The 18,714-nt window shown below is 39.6% G+C and overlaps 1 protein-coding gene and 1 pseudogene across 1 annotated transcript; one reads left to right on the top strand and one right to left on the bottom strand.

The window, feature by feature from the left end:
* Positions 1-2,019: 2,019 nt before the first annotated feature.
* On the bottom strand, positions 2,020-9,427 carry LOC141804661 (immunoglobulin lambda-1 light chain-like; annotated as a pseudogene).
* Positions 9,428-10,708: 1,281 nt separating this feature from the next.
* LOC141804728 (immunoglobulin lambda-1 light chain-like) lies at positions 10,709-18,664 on the top strand. The gene is made up of 5 exons (XM_074689333.1): positions 10,709-10,751; positions 10,847-11,165; positions 15,223-15,263; positions 17,696-18,136; positions 18,549-18,664. The coding sequence occupies exons 1-5, from the start codon at positions 10,709-10,711 to the stop codon at positions 18,662-18,664; spliced, it is 960 nt and encodes a 319-aa protein (XP_074545434.1).
* The last annotated feature ends 50 nt before the right edge of the window (positions 18,665-18,714 follow it).

The raw sequence follows: 18,714 nt of genomic DNA, 5'->3' as shown, positions 1-18,714 counted from the left end.
TTACACACTGACCTGTACCCTCTACAGCTCCTTATGGATTCAAAGATGTTTTTAAAGATATGATGTTTTCACTTTTTATCACACATTCATCTTCATCACTCTCTGGCTCGTACCTCGGAAACAAACAAAATACTACTACTTCAAGTACAACTACTACTACTACTACTAATAATAATAATACTTTCAATTCTTATTTATTTTTGTAAGACTTTAGACAAGTTATACATGTATGGTATATAATTTTGTATGTATTATTAAAAAACACATTATATGAAGATTATAATGGTATATTCTAAAACTCTACAAATAAATAAAACTTTAGATGTAACTTTGTTTACCACATGTAATTTCAATGAATTTTGTATAATACACGTAACTGGAAAAAAAAAAAGTTAAGTCAGCAACACGTTTTATTTGTGAAGTATGTAAACATGAATAATAATAGTTGTATTAAATTTTGTTTATATAAATATATATATATATATATATATATATATATATATATATATATATATATATATATATATATATATATATATATATATATATATATATATATATAAAACTCTATATAATCATCACATCATCATTTTATTTGTGTAGCATTTAGACAAGTTATAAAAAAACACTTTATTCATTAATTATGTATTAAAGAATTAATATCATTATGTGTAGATGATATAATATAATATAAAAATTCTACAAAACTAAATCAGTTACAAACTGACACTGAAGCTAAAATGAAATTTTAAAAAAAGTGAAAAATGAATGAAAATCAAACTGATGATGAATTTAAAAAATAAAGCCTGATTATCAGTAGCTGTGAATAAACTTCACCTCCATGTTGTGAAAACTGTTCTTGTGTTTATGTGTATAAATAAATTCAGAGAGGAGCAAAGATGGAGATGTTGCTGTTTTCTAAATGTCAGCTGGTGAGTTTTTAGCAGCAGCTTCAAAGCTGGCTCCTTTTAATAAGTGTGTGAGTGTGAAAGTAAAGCTCTACGCTGATGATACTGTTGTTGATCCACATCAACACACAGCACAGTCAGCTGCTTTAAAGCTCCAGCTGTTTGAAAGAAATGATGACACAGAGGTTTGATCAGTCTGAATAAAGTCTAAACACTGGGGAAATAATGTGTGTGTTTGCTTTCTGTCAGCATTAGAAAAGGGAAACTAAAGGAAGAAATGTGAGGACATGAGCATCAGACAATAGTTGGAGGATGAAAGTGGAGTGAGAAATTGTAGAAAGAAGATTCCTCTAAGAATCAGTGAGAGCTTTTAAAGGGGGTCTGAGCAGACTACAAGAAGTCTGTTTGATTTCAGCTCCTCAGCTCTGAGTTCAGGCCCAGTTTCAGCTCTTTCTCTCTCTGCACAACAAACACAGGTCAAAGGTGAGACGCTGAATTCTGAGCACTGAAATCAGACTGGATTTCCTGGAATGATGCTTTAACCAGAGTGGATGCTTGTAACTGTCATTGTGTTGATGCTGAGAAAAGGCTGAGCTAACGGTTGGAGCAGAAAGCCACACAGATGCTCTCTGTGCTGCAGGAAGGAAGTGTTGATCTGCTGTCAACAGCTTTTTAGGAGTCCTAATAACCACCGAGGACAGATTCATATCTGCTGCTGCTTCACACACTCACACACTGCTCTCACTCTCACTACCTGTTTGTCTTCTCTCTGACTGTCAGCTCCAAGTCTGAACACAAAGAGCACGCAGCTTTTTAGGATCCACAAGATGCTGAGCTGAAGGAGATCCAGGGACTTGGACCAGACTTCAAAAACAAAAACACACCTTAAATAAAGCTGAGTGTGGTTTTATTTGCTGTGAAGCCAAAATGAAATGCATCAAAACAAAGATGTGAATCAAAGACAAACTCTGAAAATATTTCAGCTGATTCAGAAAGTTACACTGTAAAAAAAAACGTGAAATAAAAAACATCTGTATTCACACAATACAAACAAGCTTGACAGAGGTGAGCTGATGAGATTTGATGGTGAGAAGAGGCCAGCAGAAGACAGTCAGTCAGCACATGTGCAGCTGATGGACGGTGGCTAGTTTGTGAGGATCCTCAGCAGAGAGAGTCCACAGCAGTACACCAGACTCTTCACTATCAGCAGGGAGTACAGCACAGAGAGCAGCTTCACCCTGCACTGAGACTGGAAGGAGACTGACACACACACACACACACACACACACACACACACACACACACACACACACACACACACACACACACACACACACAGAAATCAAGTATTAAACATGTTGGGTAATAATATGTGTATATTTGTATTTAATCAACTCTAAAATTATAAATATATGGTGTAATAATATATCATATAATGTGAAAATAACTGTTATAGTGTAGTATTATATAAAGGGGTTATATGTGAATATTTGTAAAGAAGTGTCTTTATGTATGAAACATATATGTGAAGAAACAACTATTCATATACAAATGCTTATGTTATATTTTCATTTTTGTATAGACAACTATATTTATAGAAATATATATGTAAAAAAATCAAGTTTCATGGATAATATGTGTATATTTTTACATCATCAGCTATACAAATAGAAATATATGTTTATGTAAATTAGTATTGTTTATGGGGTCATTTTGTGTGAATATTTGTTCATAAGCAGCTTTATGTACAGAAATATAAACGCTAAAAATAAAATATATATGTAAAGAAATGAAATATACATTGGGGTTATATTATTTGTATATTTGTTGAAAAGCAACAGTATTTATAGACAAATATACCTAAAGAAATGAAGGGGTAATATGTGTATATTTGTTGTAAGCAGCTTCGTGAATACAGATGTTTATGTATAGAAGTCAAGTATTATGTATAAATAATATTTTGTGTATTTTTGTGAATCAGCAGGTTTTAATATATTATAGCTAAGATGTTATAGAAGTGTTCATTGACTCTAGGCTGGTGAGTGTTGTTTTTGTTTTTGAAACATGTTACAGTAATTGTAATTTTTTTACATGTTTGAAATAAAGTTTTCAGTTGAACTTCAGAGCTAAACTCTGCAGAGTGGACATGTGATGGTCCTCTGCTGCTTCCATTTCCTTTGCTAATCTGTTTGGTGTTAAAGTCTCATATTTGATTGACTGTGTTCATATCTGCTGTGTTTCTTCATCTTCATGTTGTGTCTCAGAGGAATGCGTTGTCCTCGTGTCTCCCTGTGGATTCATAAAGTTGCTCTTTGTCTGCTTCTTACGCTGGCTCTGCTGCAGAGCTGTGCGCTCAATGGGCTCCCTCTCTGGAGGACAGGAGGCTGCAGCAGCTGGAACTTCTGTTAAAGACAAGGAGTCATAAAGAGCTGCTCCTTCATCTCTGATCTCATCTGTAATCTGCTCTAATCTCATGAAGCTGAATCAGACACCAAGCCTTCTTCACCTTGTTGTGTTGGAGCCTCCGCTCTGCCTCCCTCGTGCTGCACAGAGCAGAGGTATTTCTCTGAGCTGGTCTCTCTCTGAAGGAGGCTCAGGATGGAGACGGTGCGTCCAGACTCTCTGAGCTCCAGCTGCTCTCCCTCAGCAGGGGGCAGCAGCTCCAGACCACCATCCTCCTTGCGTCTTTTCCAGGAGATCTGGACCAGAGGAGGAAACATGTCTGAGGCCACACACAGCAGGGAGCTCTTCCCCTCCAGCTGGGCTCTGGGTGCTGCCGGGTACACGCTCACCACGGGCTTCACCACGGGCTCATCTGAGGAGGGAAACGGGACTCTGATCACTAAACTTCTCTTCAGTCCAGGAGAAAGTCACATCAACTGTCTCCAGCTGCAGATCAAACACTGTTAGCAGATATTATTAGCTGGCTTTCTTTCTTTACATTCTTTATACACTTTCAACAATTATGTCTAGCTTCAAAGAACTGATTCACATCAATTACTCACACAGAAAAAAACAACCTGTCAGAGATTGAACTCCTTCAACAAAATCATCAACAATAACGGATAGGTTCAACTTGTTTCAGGATTTTTCTGAAAGTTTTTCTATCCTATTGTATGAATCTGTAAATTTATGCATTGCGTATATTTGTTGGGCGTTTCATTATTTATCTAGGTTTATGATACATATTTGCAGGCATATGGACAAGAGTGTGATTAAGATTAATAACTACACTGTAAAAGGGTTGATGTAGGTTACAAATATCTTTATAGTAGTATTACTCAGTTTTTATATCCATCATCATTACTGTGTTTTCATTCAGTGTCAGTTTACTGCCTTTTAATAACCACAGACTTTCTACTTTACTCTACTTCCTGACACAGAACAATAATTTGTTTTTAATTTAAACTATTATTACAATTTATTTTATTTAATTTTTCAAATTTAACTACAATAAATATTCCTTTTTTTCAAAATGAACTAAAACCACTTTTTGTTTTATCTTTACAGACATTACACTTTTTACCGAAACATGCTCCTTTTTATTTCTTATTTTTTACTTGATTAATCAAGATTTTAATAATATTTGTAACACATCCATTTTTTAAATTAGTTTGACCATTTAGTTAATTTAATACTTTATAAGTCCATTTCATTCGCTCACTAATTTGACAGTTTTATAAGGGATGCACAATATACATCTTTCTTTTGAATAATTGGCCAGTACCACAGTCAAATAAATTAACTCAGTTTGTGAAGAATACGTATGTCTAATATATATATATATATATATATATATATATATATATATATATATATATATATATATATATATATATATATATATACACACACACACACACACACACACACACACACACACAAACAAACACACACACTTATGGGTTTACTGGTTGACTGGATTTTAGGTAATGAATTATGAATGGAACAAAAACATTTTTCATATACGTCACCGCTCCTGTTTTGAAATGGACAAAAAGTTGGTGATTCAACTGTCTTTTATGTCTGTTTTCTTTCTTTTTTTTCTTTTTTGTTTTGGATTGGTGGCTTAAATGCAAAGTTTTTTATATTCTTATTTTCTGTTTGTGTCTAGATCCTTTTTTATTATTTATACCGATTTTCATAATAAACTATTTCATTTTGGGTTCATTTCATTTTATTTTAATACATTTCGGGCTCAGCACTTTTGTTACATTATCGACAAGTTTAAAGGACATTTCAGGCTTTATTACAACTATTTTATTACATTTTAAGGCCAGTGCTACATTTCAGGCTCTAACAAGCTCTTATTAAAGAAGAGTTCAATCTGTAAATGAAAAATGTAAATCGAGACCGCCTTATCATCTAAAGTTCAAACTCTGTTTGAGCCAGACAAGAACAACAAATCATCTGATTAAGTTTTATATGACTTGATTTCATTTAGAGATGATGTAGAGCCAACAGCTGCTTTATCAAACAGAGTCAGGATTAAATTATATGGAATGAATTCAAATGCAAAGAAAGGAGAGTGTGTAAAGATTTCAATAGTCTAGCCATGTCCATCTTTCTGCGTATCACATAGATAAATATACAGTAAATATGAATACTAATGAGTCTTTTCATTCTACATTTGGGATGATTGGAGCATAAATCCTGCTTTTTTAATCCTATGTTCTCTGGTTTTAAAGGAAGAAGAGATTATTCTAACTCACTGACAGTAAAGTCTATTTGTAGAGGAAAGTTGATTTCTAACATTTGAATGATCAGATCTTTTCTAACAGATCAAATCAAAAAGAAATCAAGTTCAGATGTGCAGAGAGCTTTAAACTTCTTCCATGAATGATGAACGTTAGATATTACAAAAGCTGTGCGTCTGAAAGAATGATCCAAATCAAAAACAGGAAGATATGAGACACATGAAGGAGCAGAAATTCATTTCACTAAATAAAGAGCAGAATTGAATTTCTTACCTCCTACAAACAGTTTAGTCCCAGAGCCAAAGATGATGTACCCACAGTGAGAAAGAGTGTTACAAAAACCTGTGAGCTGCTGAATGAGTCCGAGGATGAACCAGGATCAGATTTCAGCTCCATGAAGTGTTTTTCTAAAGTTGACATCAACAGGTCTGTCTCTTCTTTTCTCCTCTTTTTCAGAGCTGAGCTCACTTCATCAAACATTTCACTCTGTTAACCGTCCATCTGTTGACAAGACACAACTTTGTTCAGCTCCCCGTGCCATGGACTCTGAGGATCACAACAGACAATGTTTATCAAGTCATTTAGAGCCCATGTGGTGCCTTCCACTACAGAGTCATGTCTGTTTTTATTAATGCAGTGATCTCCACTACAGAGGCATGTCTGGTCTTAATCCGTGATGGACTCTGATCAGCTAGTTAGCATGTTAGCATTAACCTAGCCTTTGTGTTTATTCTCTGGTTGGTTGTTCCTGTTATTTTGGAGCAGTAGATCTGCAGCATGTGGAGCGTCTCTCTCCCTCCCTCTGGCTCGTGGGCGGGGCCTTGCTGCTCCCCCCCTCCCCTACCTGCTGCTGTCTCTGGCTCACTGGCACACCTGTGGTTCATCAGCTCATCAGGTGGTGCTTTTATACTCTGGGTTAGGAAGAGATCAGTGTCAGTGAATTCCCGTAGACCCTGTGGTACTTCGACCTACAACTTAGTATCTTTTGAGCTTTTTGAGATGAATCTTGGTGATTTTACCTGTGATTTACCCTGCATGTCTCTGCGTCCCCTCCAGTGCCTCCTTCGAGCTCCTGCCCTGCTGCTCTGCCTCTTCCACACTGCAAGCTCTCTCTGTTTCACTCCCCTGTGGATTTTGGATGTCTGGACTTTGGATCAGCATACATCTTGTGCAATATAAACCCGTAAACTGCTCTCTGTCTCTGACAGCTCTTAGGTCCAACTCACAACCACTGATTATCAAATCCTGACACATATAAGTTTAAATGTAAACAATGTGTCTAAATGAGCAGAATGTGAACCGAAGAATTCTTTAAGCCTGGCTATCTTCTAGTGTGAGTGGGTGACAGATCGATCGTAAGCCCCACAATCATCACACAGACTCGTTGGAGCAGCCCCGATCATTTTTAAACATGTGTCATATTTATAGGGATGATTATGCCATTCATTCATTCTCACTGAGGACAGCAACAGCCAATCAGAGAGAGACCGGACAATAGACAACAACTGCACAGACAGCTCATGGTGTCCGCTAACTTCATCCAAAACTTCATCCAGATCTGTCATCACTTTTTACCTAACTCACTGCAAATAATGTCTTTAGCCATCGCAGCACCAGCCTCCATTTTTGTGCTTTTTGCTTCATTGTGAGACCTCAGCCCTGTTCTATGAAGCAAGTTCAGCCTAGCGAGATAGCCTTGGAGCTACCTCGCTGACCTGAGCGCGGTAGCCGGTGATCTCGCTACACGGTTTTACGACACTGGTTATCAACCTCATAAGTGGATCCAGCAAGGCAATGAGCGCATGCACGTAATAAGGCGGAGCCCGCTGCATCTGACCAATCGCGAACATGGAGCAGTCTGGAGCGTCAGAGCAGGCCGGAGAGAGAAGGACCGCATACTTCATACAAGAGGAGCAGGAGGTGATCATGAGGAAATATGACGAGGTGAAACATGTAATTAACGTTAAAAGCAGCACCGTCATCACTGTGCCATTATCATCCTGAAATAGCACTGTTCACCATGCACTTTTACTGTAACATGCAACATACCTAATTTATTTCTTAGATAAATTTATTCATTTGTTCATTCCTATTGTGTTTACATTGTTTGTGTGATATGTAGCCCACATGAGCCACACGTCGTAGCTTTGCTAAGGTTCTCAGCATCACCAACAGTATATAGCCTAGATATGTACCCAATGCATAAAAGCGAAGGGCGATACACACACTCTGCGGGGCCGTTAATGCACAACTTCTACAAGTGTCGCGAGCCATGTACGGCTCTAAAAGCTGGCAGATGTACTACCAACCCCTCCCTGGAAAACCGGTAACTTTCATAAAGGTGGTCACCCCAAAAAGAGAGTGGGTCGGCGCGGTCCCTGAAAACTCTCGCGCTCCTGAGTGCTCCTCGGACAATGCGAGCTCTGTCCATGGGATCCTCTAAGAACGGAGAAGCCATTTTTTCGTCAGGGCTCATTGGTCAGTGGGCGGGGTTTTTATAGTCCGCGAGTTCAATCTGGAACCTGCTCCGGAGCAGGTTAGCCGTTCAGCGTATGTTGCCATGGAGACTCGCCTCGCTGAGGAGTGATCCTGCTTCCTAGAACAGGGCCCAGGGCTCCACATTAGGAATGGTCCCCTTGCCCGTTTGTCCCACTGAAAGGCTCCTGGTCAGCTGACTGCATGACTCTGACTGGCCCACTCAGGACAGTTAAAGAAAACCTTTGAAATAAATAATCTCATCATTTTCATACAGTAACAAACTGCTGTTTTGTTATTGATCAGTGTGAGACCACGCCATTATTGATTGATTCAGCAACAGTTTGACGTCTGTCCCTCTGTGTAAAGCATGAAAAGCACTGCTGCAAATGGTAGAAATACAGAAAGACAGTACCCTGTCACCAACATCACACATGTTGTCTGAAAAAGTTTAAAGCTGATTTTTGAAACCAGTCTTTAATTGTCCCTGTCCCCATGTTCATTTACCAACAACAAAAACACTCATCCACATTCTGATAAATGATGTTAACCATGAGGACTCAGCTCAGACCTGAAGAGGAGGACCTGGACTGGAGGTTTGGTGACTCCACTTCAACACTGCTCTGAATATCACTGTTCAGGAGATTTCTCTGTGTCTCTGTTTATAATAGAATAGAATGAAGTGTTGCTGTCAGCAGTAGAGAAATGAGTCTCTCAGTTCATCATGTTTGTGACTCTGTCTGTGGTTTCTGCTCTCTGAGTGACATCTGTTCATCTGTTGGTTTTTGTTCAGGCTGCTCTCAGCATTTCTCAATGTGGTGATCATTAAAACAGGAGCAGTAGTAGGTGGCTGAATGAGAGAGTTTAACTCTCTGGATCTGTAACTCATAAGTGTTCTGTTTTTTTACAGCTGAGAAATCATCTTTCTGAGGATGTTTGTAGTAGTTTTTATGAACAACACCATCAGACCTTTTTATATTAAGAATCACTCTGAATGTTTCTGTGTCTTTCTTCTGGTACCAGAAAACATAGCTACCACATCCATCAGTTTGTCGACAGCTGAAGGAGACGTTGTCTCCGACTCTCCTGGTCAGTGTTAAATCCTCCTGAATCAGATCTTCTGCCGTGGTAAGCAGAGCTGCAGACACAGAGACAGACAGGTGAAGGTGAGTGAGACAGTGTTTGGTAAAGGTGGACTTTGTTGGTTCCTGATTGGCTGATTGAAAGACTCACCTGAACACAGACAGCACAGGGCAGCAGCTGGGAGGAGAAGCATTTTGTGGCGCGCTGTTTCCTCTGGTCAACCTGAGGAGAAGTGACGCTCTGACGCTGCTGAGGACAAACAAGGACGAGCTGAGAGATCAGAGCAGGACACGTGCTTTCTACCAGCTCCTCACAGCTCCCATCAGCCCCTGCTGCTGCTGCTGCTGCACACAGATAAGACCGCAGCGTGACAATAAACCTCTGCCACAGCTGCAACTCTGCCTCAGAGATGGAGAAAAACACAGGTGTGAATCAGAACAAGCAGCAGATCTACGTCATTAGAGCCAAACACTGAGGGTTTGGAGAACGTCATCTGCTGCTGCTGGTCCACTGGGTTTTCTGAAGTCCAGGGTCAACACAGACCTTCACCAGGAAACTTTGGAGCACTTCATGCTTCAGGAGAGGAGGAAGAATAAAACCTCTACACTGCTGCCCTCTAGTGTCTGAAACAACACGCTGCATCAGCACCACTGTTTACCGCTCTCACATTCCTCCTCCACTGCTGCTACAGAAATAATAATAACTTTTAAAAAGATAAAAATGAAATCTTAGAGAAGTAGACAGACCATGGTCCCCCTCAGACAGGTCTACAGACCATGGCCCTGATTAGGGGAAAACTCAACTATCAGAGAAGGAAACTGTCAAACAGGAACATGGTTGTTATTTATCAGCTCTAGGGGGCGCCACAGTCCCTCTCTGGTCCTGGTTCTTCTCAGTCCATGTGTTTTTCAGTGGTGATCCAAAGAGAAGACTTAGTCCTTTGAGGAGATCCCCCCCTGTGTACCCCCCTCCTCTGTCCCCTGGCGCTCAGTCCCTGTGTGTGTGTTCATGTGTTTGTTTAGCGGCCTTACAGGGACCCTGATCTGTGGACGCGCTCCCCTGATGGGGACTGTGTCCCTGTTTCCCTCCTTTGTGGGGACGTCCTCCTTTTTTCAGAGTGTATTTCTTTTCAGCTCTGTTTGGTGAAATAGTTGAGCCAGCTTTCTCCTAAAGATGAATAAATATTCAGTTTTTCTCAAACAGTCTGCTCTTTGTTTTTCCTTGGTGTCAGGAAAAGTTTGAAGATTATTTCTAAATGAAGACAAACACAGATCAGAACCCTTTTTCTCTCACTCTATGCTGTCTGTTTTCTGACTCGTCTTCTTTAAAACCTCAAACCCTGAAAACCACACGGCAGCTTCAGTGCACAGGAAAAGCTTCATATTTCACCACAGCAGCAGCAGCAGCAGGGGCTGATGGGAGCTGTGAGGAGCTGGTAGAAAGCACGTGTCCTGCTCTGATCTCTCAGCTCGTCCTTGTTTGTCCTCAGCAGCGTCAGAGCGTCACTTCTCCTCAGGTTGACCAGAGGAAACAACGCGCCACAAAATGCTTCTCCTCCCAGCTGCTGCCCTGTGCTGTCTGTGTTCAGGTGAGTCTTTCAATCAGCCAATCAGGAGCCAACAAAGTCCACCTTTACCATACACTGTCTCACTCACCTTCACCTGTCTGTCTCTGTGTCTGCAGCTCTGCTTACCACGGCAGAAGATCTGATTCAGGAGGATTTAACACTGACCAGGAGAGTCGGAGACAACGTCTCCTTCAGCTGTGGACAAACTAACAGATGTAGTTATGACTATGTATACTGGTACCAGAAGAAAGACACAGAAACATTCAAAGTGATACTTTCTATAAAAACTTCTGCTTGTAACATATTCAGGAGATACGGTCACCCTCAGAAAGATGATTTCTCAGCTGTGAATAAAGGGAACGGCTGTGAGTTACAGATCCAGAGGGTTAAACTCTCTCATTCAGCCACCTACTACTGTGCTTGTGGTAGATGGAGTCCCCACAATGAGAAATGCTGAGAGCAGCCTGAACAAAAACCAACAGATGAACAGATGTCACTCAGAGAGCAGAAACCACAGACAGAGTCACAAACATGATGAACTGAGAGACTCATTTCTCTACTGCTGACAGCAACACTTCATTCTATTCTATTATAAACAGAGACACAGAGAAATCTCCTGAACAGTAATATTTGGACCAGTGTTGTAGTGGAGTCTCCAAACCTCCAGTCCAGGTCCTCCTCTTCAGGTTTGAGCTGAGTCCTCATGGTTAACATCATTTATCAGAATGAGGACGAGTGTTTTTATTGTTGGTAAATGAACATGGGGACAGGGACAAATAAAGGCTGGTTTCAAAAATCAGCTTTAAACTTGTTCAAACAACATGTGTGATGTTTGTTTAAATGTGTAGTTTGTATTTCTGTTGGTGTCAGAGTATTTTATCTGACATTTCTACCATTTTAACAAATTAAAGGACCAGTCCCATTAAAATGTCAAGTGGTGAAACCACAAATGCATGACAAGAATAAAAAAGTTCACCTTCCTACAAGTTCTGACAGTGAACTGATGAATTAATTCATTTATTGTGAAACATCATCACAAAGTGTATTTGAAATATTTCACTTCTAAACTTGATAATCTGGAAACAATCTTTTAAACTTGTCTATTTTTGGGTCAGTTGGTTTGAAATAACTTTGAATTTAGATTTTACAGTGAAGTAGACTAATAACGTGTATAGGAAGTCATTTTTCATAATTTCTGATTTGTTTTATTTATTAGTATCATTGTTTTCACCAACTGACATTTATCAGTAATACATCTCTCCCCATGGTTTCTAAGCCCCTTCATTTGACTGTATCTAGATTGTGTCAGTATGTCTGGAGATGGAAACAGTCAGTGAGGTGGACTAAAGCCTCAGAGCTCAGACTGAGACTGAGATCAGGAAAACTCTAAATACACTCCACCTCTTCATTCTCAAGGTTTTGGACCATTTAGAGATCACTGAGAGGGTCCTGCACAGGCTGCTGTTTGTCTTTTTACTTCCTGTTGTTATTTATTTATTTTATTAGTTCTCTTTCAATAAAATACAAGTCCAGATACAGTCAGGACATGATATTTTCGTGATCATGAGTGCAGCAAGGAATTCTTGGGTGTACATTCTGACACTGTTATGGTCTTGGATTTTGGTTGTTTCTTCCTGTCTTGATTCTCTCCTTTTCCTCCCCTCCCCCCCACTCCCCAGTGTTCTGCAGCAGGAGGTGTGGCCAGCAGGTTTTTCCCTCTCTTCCATCTGAGGCAGCAGCTGAGACACACCTGTCTCTCATCACCATAATCAACCTTCTCTACAAAGCTCTGGGGCCTCATTTATAAAAGAGTGCGTAGAATTCTCACTAAAATTGTACTTGTGCACAAAAGCTGGAAATGGTGTACGCAAAAAAATAATCAGATTTATAACACCTTGCTTACGCACACCTGCAAGCACTTTACCCTTTATAAATCACAGTCTACGTGGAAGATTGCGCAGGTGAGTTGATCTCACTCACAGCCCTCTACACACCCACATTTTACCATCAATGGCCAATGCACATGAACTTATGAATGGATTTGCATATAAATAGAACTGCCGATCAATGGCATTTTACGCTTAACCATGGCAGAAAAGACGAGGAAGAGGAACTTCTTGGTGACAGAAATAGAGGTACTTGTGGATGAGGTGGAGGCAAGAAAATTTATTTTATTTGTTGGTCACAGTAGTGGGATCACTAATAAAAGAAAGTTAAGTGAGTGGCAGCACGTTGTCTCCGCTGTGAATTAAGTGAGTGCCACAGAGCGATCCGTGGCGGATGTCAAAAAGAACTTGTGAAAAGGTAACTCATGTGTTGTGTCCTCCTCAGCCACATTACAGTTGGAACCGGTGGGCGAGGAGGAGGTTCCGGGCACGGCAGGCATAGAGGGCTCAGTGGGCATGACAGGCAAGGCGGGTACGGCGTGCAGAATGGCTGAAGGCCTGGGTAAAGGCCTGGGTGAAGGCCTGGCTGTCCCCAGCTCCAGTGCGTCCCAAGCGCACGGTGCATCTGGAAGTGGCCGTGTCCTGTCCGGTCCTGAAAACACAAAGGGACACAGTCAGGGCGGTCAATGAAGTCCGAGACGAGCTCCAAATGATTCGCACAGTAATGAACAACATGGGTGATGCCATGTCTGACATTGCCAGCTCTATTAAAGATCTTGTTAAAAAAATGAAACTTACTTGCCGTCTTATTGCAAATGCCGCATGACACCTGAAGCCTTGCTCCTTGTTGACACTCCTCATGTCAGGGAGGTGGTTGTGGTTCAGGGTCCTCATGGTGTGGGGGAGGGAGGCCAGGTGGGAGGGGAATGCCATTTCTCAGTGCCACGTTGTGCAGAACTCCACAAGCTCTAATAATTTTACAAACTTTCTTAGAGTGATAGAGCAGTCTGCCCCCCGAGCATCCAAACACCTCCACCGACTTTTGAGGAGGCCGATTATATATTTTTAATAATATCAAACACATACCTGTCAGCTAGTTCCCCGCTGAAAGGAGCCGGTTTGCCAGAAACCCCAGAGTGATCAGCAGCTGAATAGGCATCGAGATGGCGCGGTTCCGGCGGGTGGATCTTTCTAACCTTGGGCCCAGTTCAGCACATAGATCCAAGAGCACTGCTTGAGGGAATCTGAATCGGCTTATTAGCCAGTCATCATGATGGGCCAGGAAATCTTTGAGGTCCCTTAAGACTCTCTCCATCCTGATCCTACCATTTGTGTGATCTTCCAGCAGTGCCAGCGCATCCATTGTGGCACATTACGCACGAGTGTCACGGCACTATTTATATGCTTATTCAGTAACTACATCAAATGCTTAACACCTTGTTCTAATACTAATTAATCAGCACTTTCCACCACTCGATATCATTTGAACATGAAAGTATGATACATGCACATTGTGCACACAGTATGGCTAACTTAAGGAACATACTTAAAGACTGCAGACTTGGTGTTTTTGATTACCCAGGTCTATAAGTCTGATATATGATGACAGTGAATATATGAGATGAATCGGGCTCCAAGTCACTACCTAAACATGTGCCCCGCCACTTACCCTGTCTCCAAAATCTTCGTACGCAAGGGTCAAAATTGACGTTCCGGTGCGCACATTTTCCCGCCAAGTTTTTTTTTATAAACCACAAGCTTTGCATGAAAAGTGGCTTACGCCACTTTCAGGCCACGCTTTGTGCGTAAACAAGTTTTATAAATGAGGCCCCAGGTCAAGACTTCACTACACTGACAGATAATTCAGTTTCATTCGGTAGTGCTTCGTCAATAACTGTTTGTGATTTTCTGCAGGTTTTTAAGTCCCAGGACTTTTCTAGTCTTTTGTTTTGAGCTTTGGTTGCAGTGCTAATTACCTTTTTTGCCTTTGTTCTTTGCAGTGCTTTTCCTGCTGCACCTTCGACCATTTTGTTTCCTGCCCGCCAGTCTGCCTCTTGCTGCCCTTTTTGGCTCCATCTTGTTTTTTCATTCCTGGATTTATTAAAGAATACTTAACTGATACTTTGCTTTGCTTTTTGTCTCCTGCTTTTGTGGTCCACTAGCTCAGATGCATAACAGACACATTCTGGTTATTTAGAAACATTATTTACATTTAAATTCACATGCTGCAGATTTACAGATCTACAGCTCCAAAATCAGCTCAGAGTCCATCACAGATTAAAAACAGACATGACTCTGTAGTGGAAGGCACCACATGGGCTCTAAATGACTTGATAAACATTGTCTGTTGTGATCCTCAGAGTCCATGGCACGGGGAGCTGAACAAAGTTGTGTCTTGTCAACAGATGAACTGTTAACAGAGTGAAATGTTTGATGAAGTGAGCTCAGCTCTGAAAAAGAGGAGAAAAGAAGAGACAGACCTGTTGATGTCAACTTTAGAGAAACACTTCATGGAGCTGAAATCTGATCCTGGTTCATCCTCGGACTCATTCAGCAGCTCACAGGTTTTTGTAACACTCTTTCTCACTGTGGGGGACTGGATGGCACCACTTCATCTTTGGCTCTGGGACTAAACTGTTTGTTGGAGGTAAGAAATCAAATTCTGCTCTTTATTTAGTGAAATGAATTTCTGCTCATTCATGTGTCTCATATCTTCCTGTTTTTGATTTGGATCATTCTTTCAGACGCACAGCTTTTGTAATATCTAACGTTCATCATTCATGGAAGAAGTTTAAAGCTCTCTGCACATCTGAACTTGATTTCTTTTTGATTTGATCTGTTAGAAAAGATCTGATCATTCAAATGTTAGAAATCAACTTTCCTCTACAAATAGACTTTACTGTCAGTGAGTTAGAATAATCTCTTCTTCCTTTAAAACCAGAGAACATAGGATTAAAAAAGCAGGATTTATGCTCCAATCATCCCAAGTGTACAATGAAAAGACTCGTTAGAATTCATATCTACTGTATATTTATCTATGTGATACACAGAAAGATGGACATGGTTAGACTATTGAAATCTTTACACACTCTCATTTCTTTGCATCTGAATTAATTCCATATAACATCAATTCTGATTCTGTTTGCTAAAGCAGCTGTTGGCTCTACATCATCTCTGAATGAAATCAAGTCAAACAAAACTCAATCAAATGATTTTTTATTCAAACAAACCAAAAAACGTAATGAAGTCTAAAATGTAAGAACTTGTCAAAAATTATAAAAAGTGTTGAGCCAAAAATGCAATTTAAGAAATTTTAATAAAACCCAGGATGAAATCAAATGGTTTATTTTGAAAATGTAAAAAAAAAAAAATAATAAAAAAAAAAAAATAAAAACAAATCTTCAGACAAATAGAAAATCAGAACGAAGAAAACTGCAATTTCGCAAACAAAGAACAAAAGAAAAGCAATGTTGCAAGAAGAAAAGAAGGTAAAAATCTTAATGTTTTATCCCCTGCTCATTTATAATTTATAAATCAATTAAAATCCATTAAACCAGTTAAAATCATTAATACTTCTGCCGTTGGCGATTAAAAATAAATAAATAAATAAATAATTTATTACAGGAATTGAAATTATTAATCTAAATGATTGCATTTTAAACTCATATCTGCTTAAGGTCTGTAGAAGCCCATGATGTAAAAATGACCAATAATGTAATAAATTTAGCCTTTTTAAAATGTAATAGGCCCATAACGTAATACCTGACCAATAACGTTATCAAAATCCTGAACCTTTAATGTAAAAACTTTCGCTGGATTTTGTCAATAATTAAATTCATAATTAGATTCATAATTATGAAAAAACATATAGTTACAACTCTCCCTCTTTTTACTGTAAAGAGCTGCTGGACGCAGCAGTGGTCTTTAAGAGATATTTGCCAAAACAAGTTGATGTATTTTTTCAATATAGAAAGTAATTTGAATTAGACATTGTTTTTTTATGTTTAAATGTAAGTAAAGGGAACAGTAATCCTCATTATTTTTGTGCTCGGGTTAAATATGTTCAATTCCATTGTTCTAATGTTAAGTTCAGGATCTAAAGCTGTTGAGACCAGAACTCAATTTTGTTATTTATTGCTTAATTTTATTTGGAAGAACACAAGCCACAACAAATAAAGTAAATTTAAGTAACAATTGAGACAGAGTTTTAATTAAGACTGCATTTTTCATGACAAAAATTAGTACTTTTTTTGAGGCACTAACTGATATGCTATACACTGTTACGGTCAGCCTATAACATTGTCAAAAAGGGCAAACGTATTACACTCTTGGCTGGTTATTATGTTATCGGCTCAATTATGAAATTTTCAATGTTTTTTTTTTTTTTTTTTTTTTTTTTTTGCATCAGGCCCATAACATAATGACCGGCCAAAAACGTAATAAGTTATTGTGTTATTGGTCAAAAGTTATAATTATATTAATATACATAATATGTTATAATATGATTTTTTAAATAATTATGAATCTAATTATTGACAAAATCCAGCGAAAGTTATTACATTATAGGTTCAGGATTTTGATTGTGTTATTGGTCAGTTATTACGTCATGGTCCTATTACATTTTAAAAAGGCTAAATTTATTACATTATGGATCGTTATTACGTTATGGGCTTGTACAAGGTCCCCAAATAAATAGGTTGAACTCTGGAAAGTTACAACATGTAGTGCATTTCAAATCAAGATACACACACACACACACACACACACACACACACACACAGAAAGATGGAAAAAGTTTTGACAAAATCCTTTTACAAGTTGAACTGATTGATCTGTTTTTGTTGATTTTGTTGAAGGAGTTCAATCTCTAACAGGTTGTTTTTTTCTGTGTGAGTAATTGATGTGAATCAGTTCTTTGAAGCCAAACATAATTGTTGAAAGTGTAGAAAGAATGTAAAGAAAGAAAGCCAGCTAATAATATCTGCTAACAGTGTTTGATCTGCAGCTGGAGCCAGTTGATGTGACTTTCTCCTGGACTGAAGAGAAGTTTAGTGATCAGAGTCCCGTTTCCCTCCTCAGATGAGCCCGTGGTGAAGCCCGTGGTGAGCGTGTACCCGGCAGCACCCAGAGCCCAGCTGGAGGGGAAGAGCTCCCTGCTGTGTGTGGCCTCAGACATGTTTCCTCTTCTGGTCCAGATCTCCTGGAAAAGACGCAAGGAGGACGGTGGTCTGGAGCTGCTGCCCCCTGCTGACAGTGAGATGCACAGAAAGTCTGGATGCACCGCGTCTGTTCTGAAGCTCGGACAGAGAGAAGAGAGCTTAAAGAAATACGTCTGCTCTGTGAAACACGAGGGAGGAACTGAGCAAGGTGAAGTAAAAACCTTGTCTCTTACACCAGCTAAGTCAACCAGTGGTCCTCCAGAGATGGAGCCCACAGAGGCTCCGGCTCCTCCACCCCCCAGACCTCCAAAGACGGAACCCACAGGCCTGCCAGCTCTGCCAGCTCTGCAGCAGACCGACTGTAAGATCAGCATCTATTACCCTTTAGAACAAACCCACTCAGCTGCTACAGGTCATCACTCTTCTTCAACTCCCAGTATGAGCTGTGGTGTACCACAGGGTTCAGTTTTAGAGCCTCTGTATTTACAAAGTGGCACCGCTGGATTATTGAAACACAGTAAACTAAAACAACACATCAACAACCAATTAACCAATTTGGAATGAGTTCATGGTTTAAAAAACAACTTTGAGTCATTTAAAATTTTTCAAAGTGAAAAAAAAATTTACCTTTGAATTTTTGGAATTTTCGGAATTTAGAGAGTTGAATTTTTAACCACAGTAAAACCATTTCACAGCAAATGAATTTTAACTTATACTACTGTGTGTGTGTGTGTGTGTGTGTGTGTGTGTGTGTGTGTGTGTGTGTGTGTCAGTCTCCTTCCAGTCTCAGTGCAGGGTGAAGCTGCTCTCTGTGCTGTACTCCCTGCTGATAGTGAAGAGTCTGGTGTACTGCTGTGGACTCTCTCTGCTGAGGATCCTCACAAACTAGCCACCGTCCATCAGCTGCACATGTGCTGACTGACTGTCTTCTGCTGGCCT

The sequence above is a fragment of the Halichoeres trimaculatus genome, unplaced genomic scaffold (assembly GCF_033239565.1).
Source record: "Halichoeres trimaculatus isolate MK-OKI-2021-1 unplaced genomic scaffold, fHalTri1.1 fHalTri1_scaffold_15, whole genome shotgun sequence".
Classification (NCBI taxonomy): Eukaryota; Metazoa; Chordata; class Actinopteri; order Labriformes; family Labridae; genus Halichoeres; species Halichoeres trimaculatus.
Note: the sequence above shows the minus strand (reverse complement) of the source record. Positions and strands in the feature narration are given on the sequence as shown.

Bases quoted from the DNA above. Each gene is read 5' to 3' on its own strand.
- LOC141804728 (XM_074689333.1), top strand. From the start codon at position 10,709: ATGCTTCTCCTCCCAGCTGCTGCCCTGTGCTGTCTGTGTTCAG. The intron at 10,752-10,846 runs GTGAGTCTTTCA...CTGTGTCTGCAG, and splicing joins CCTGTGCTGTCTGTGTTCAG to CTCTGCTTACCACGGCAGAA. The intron at 18,137-18,548 runs GTAAGATCAGCA...TGTGTGTGTCAG, and splicing joins AGCTCTGCAGCAGACCGACT to TCTCCTTCCAGTCTCAGTGC.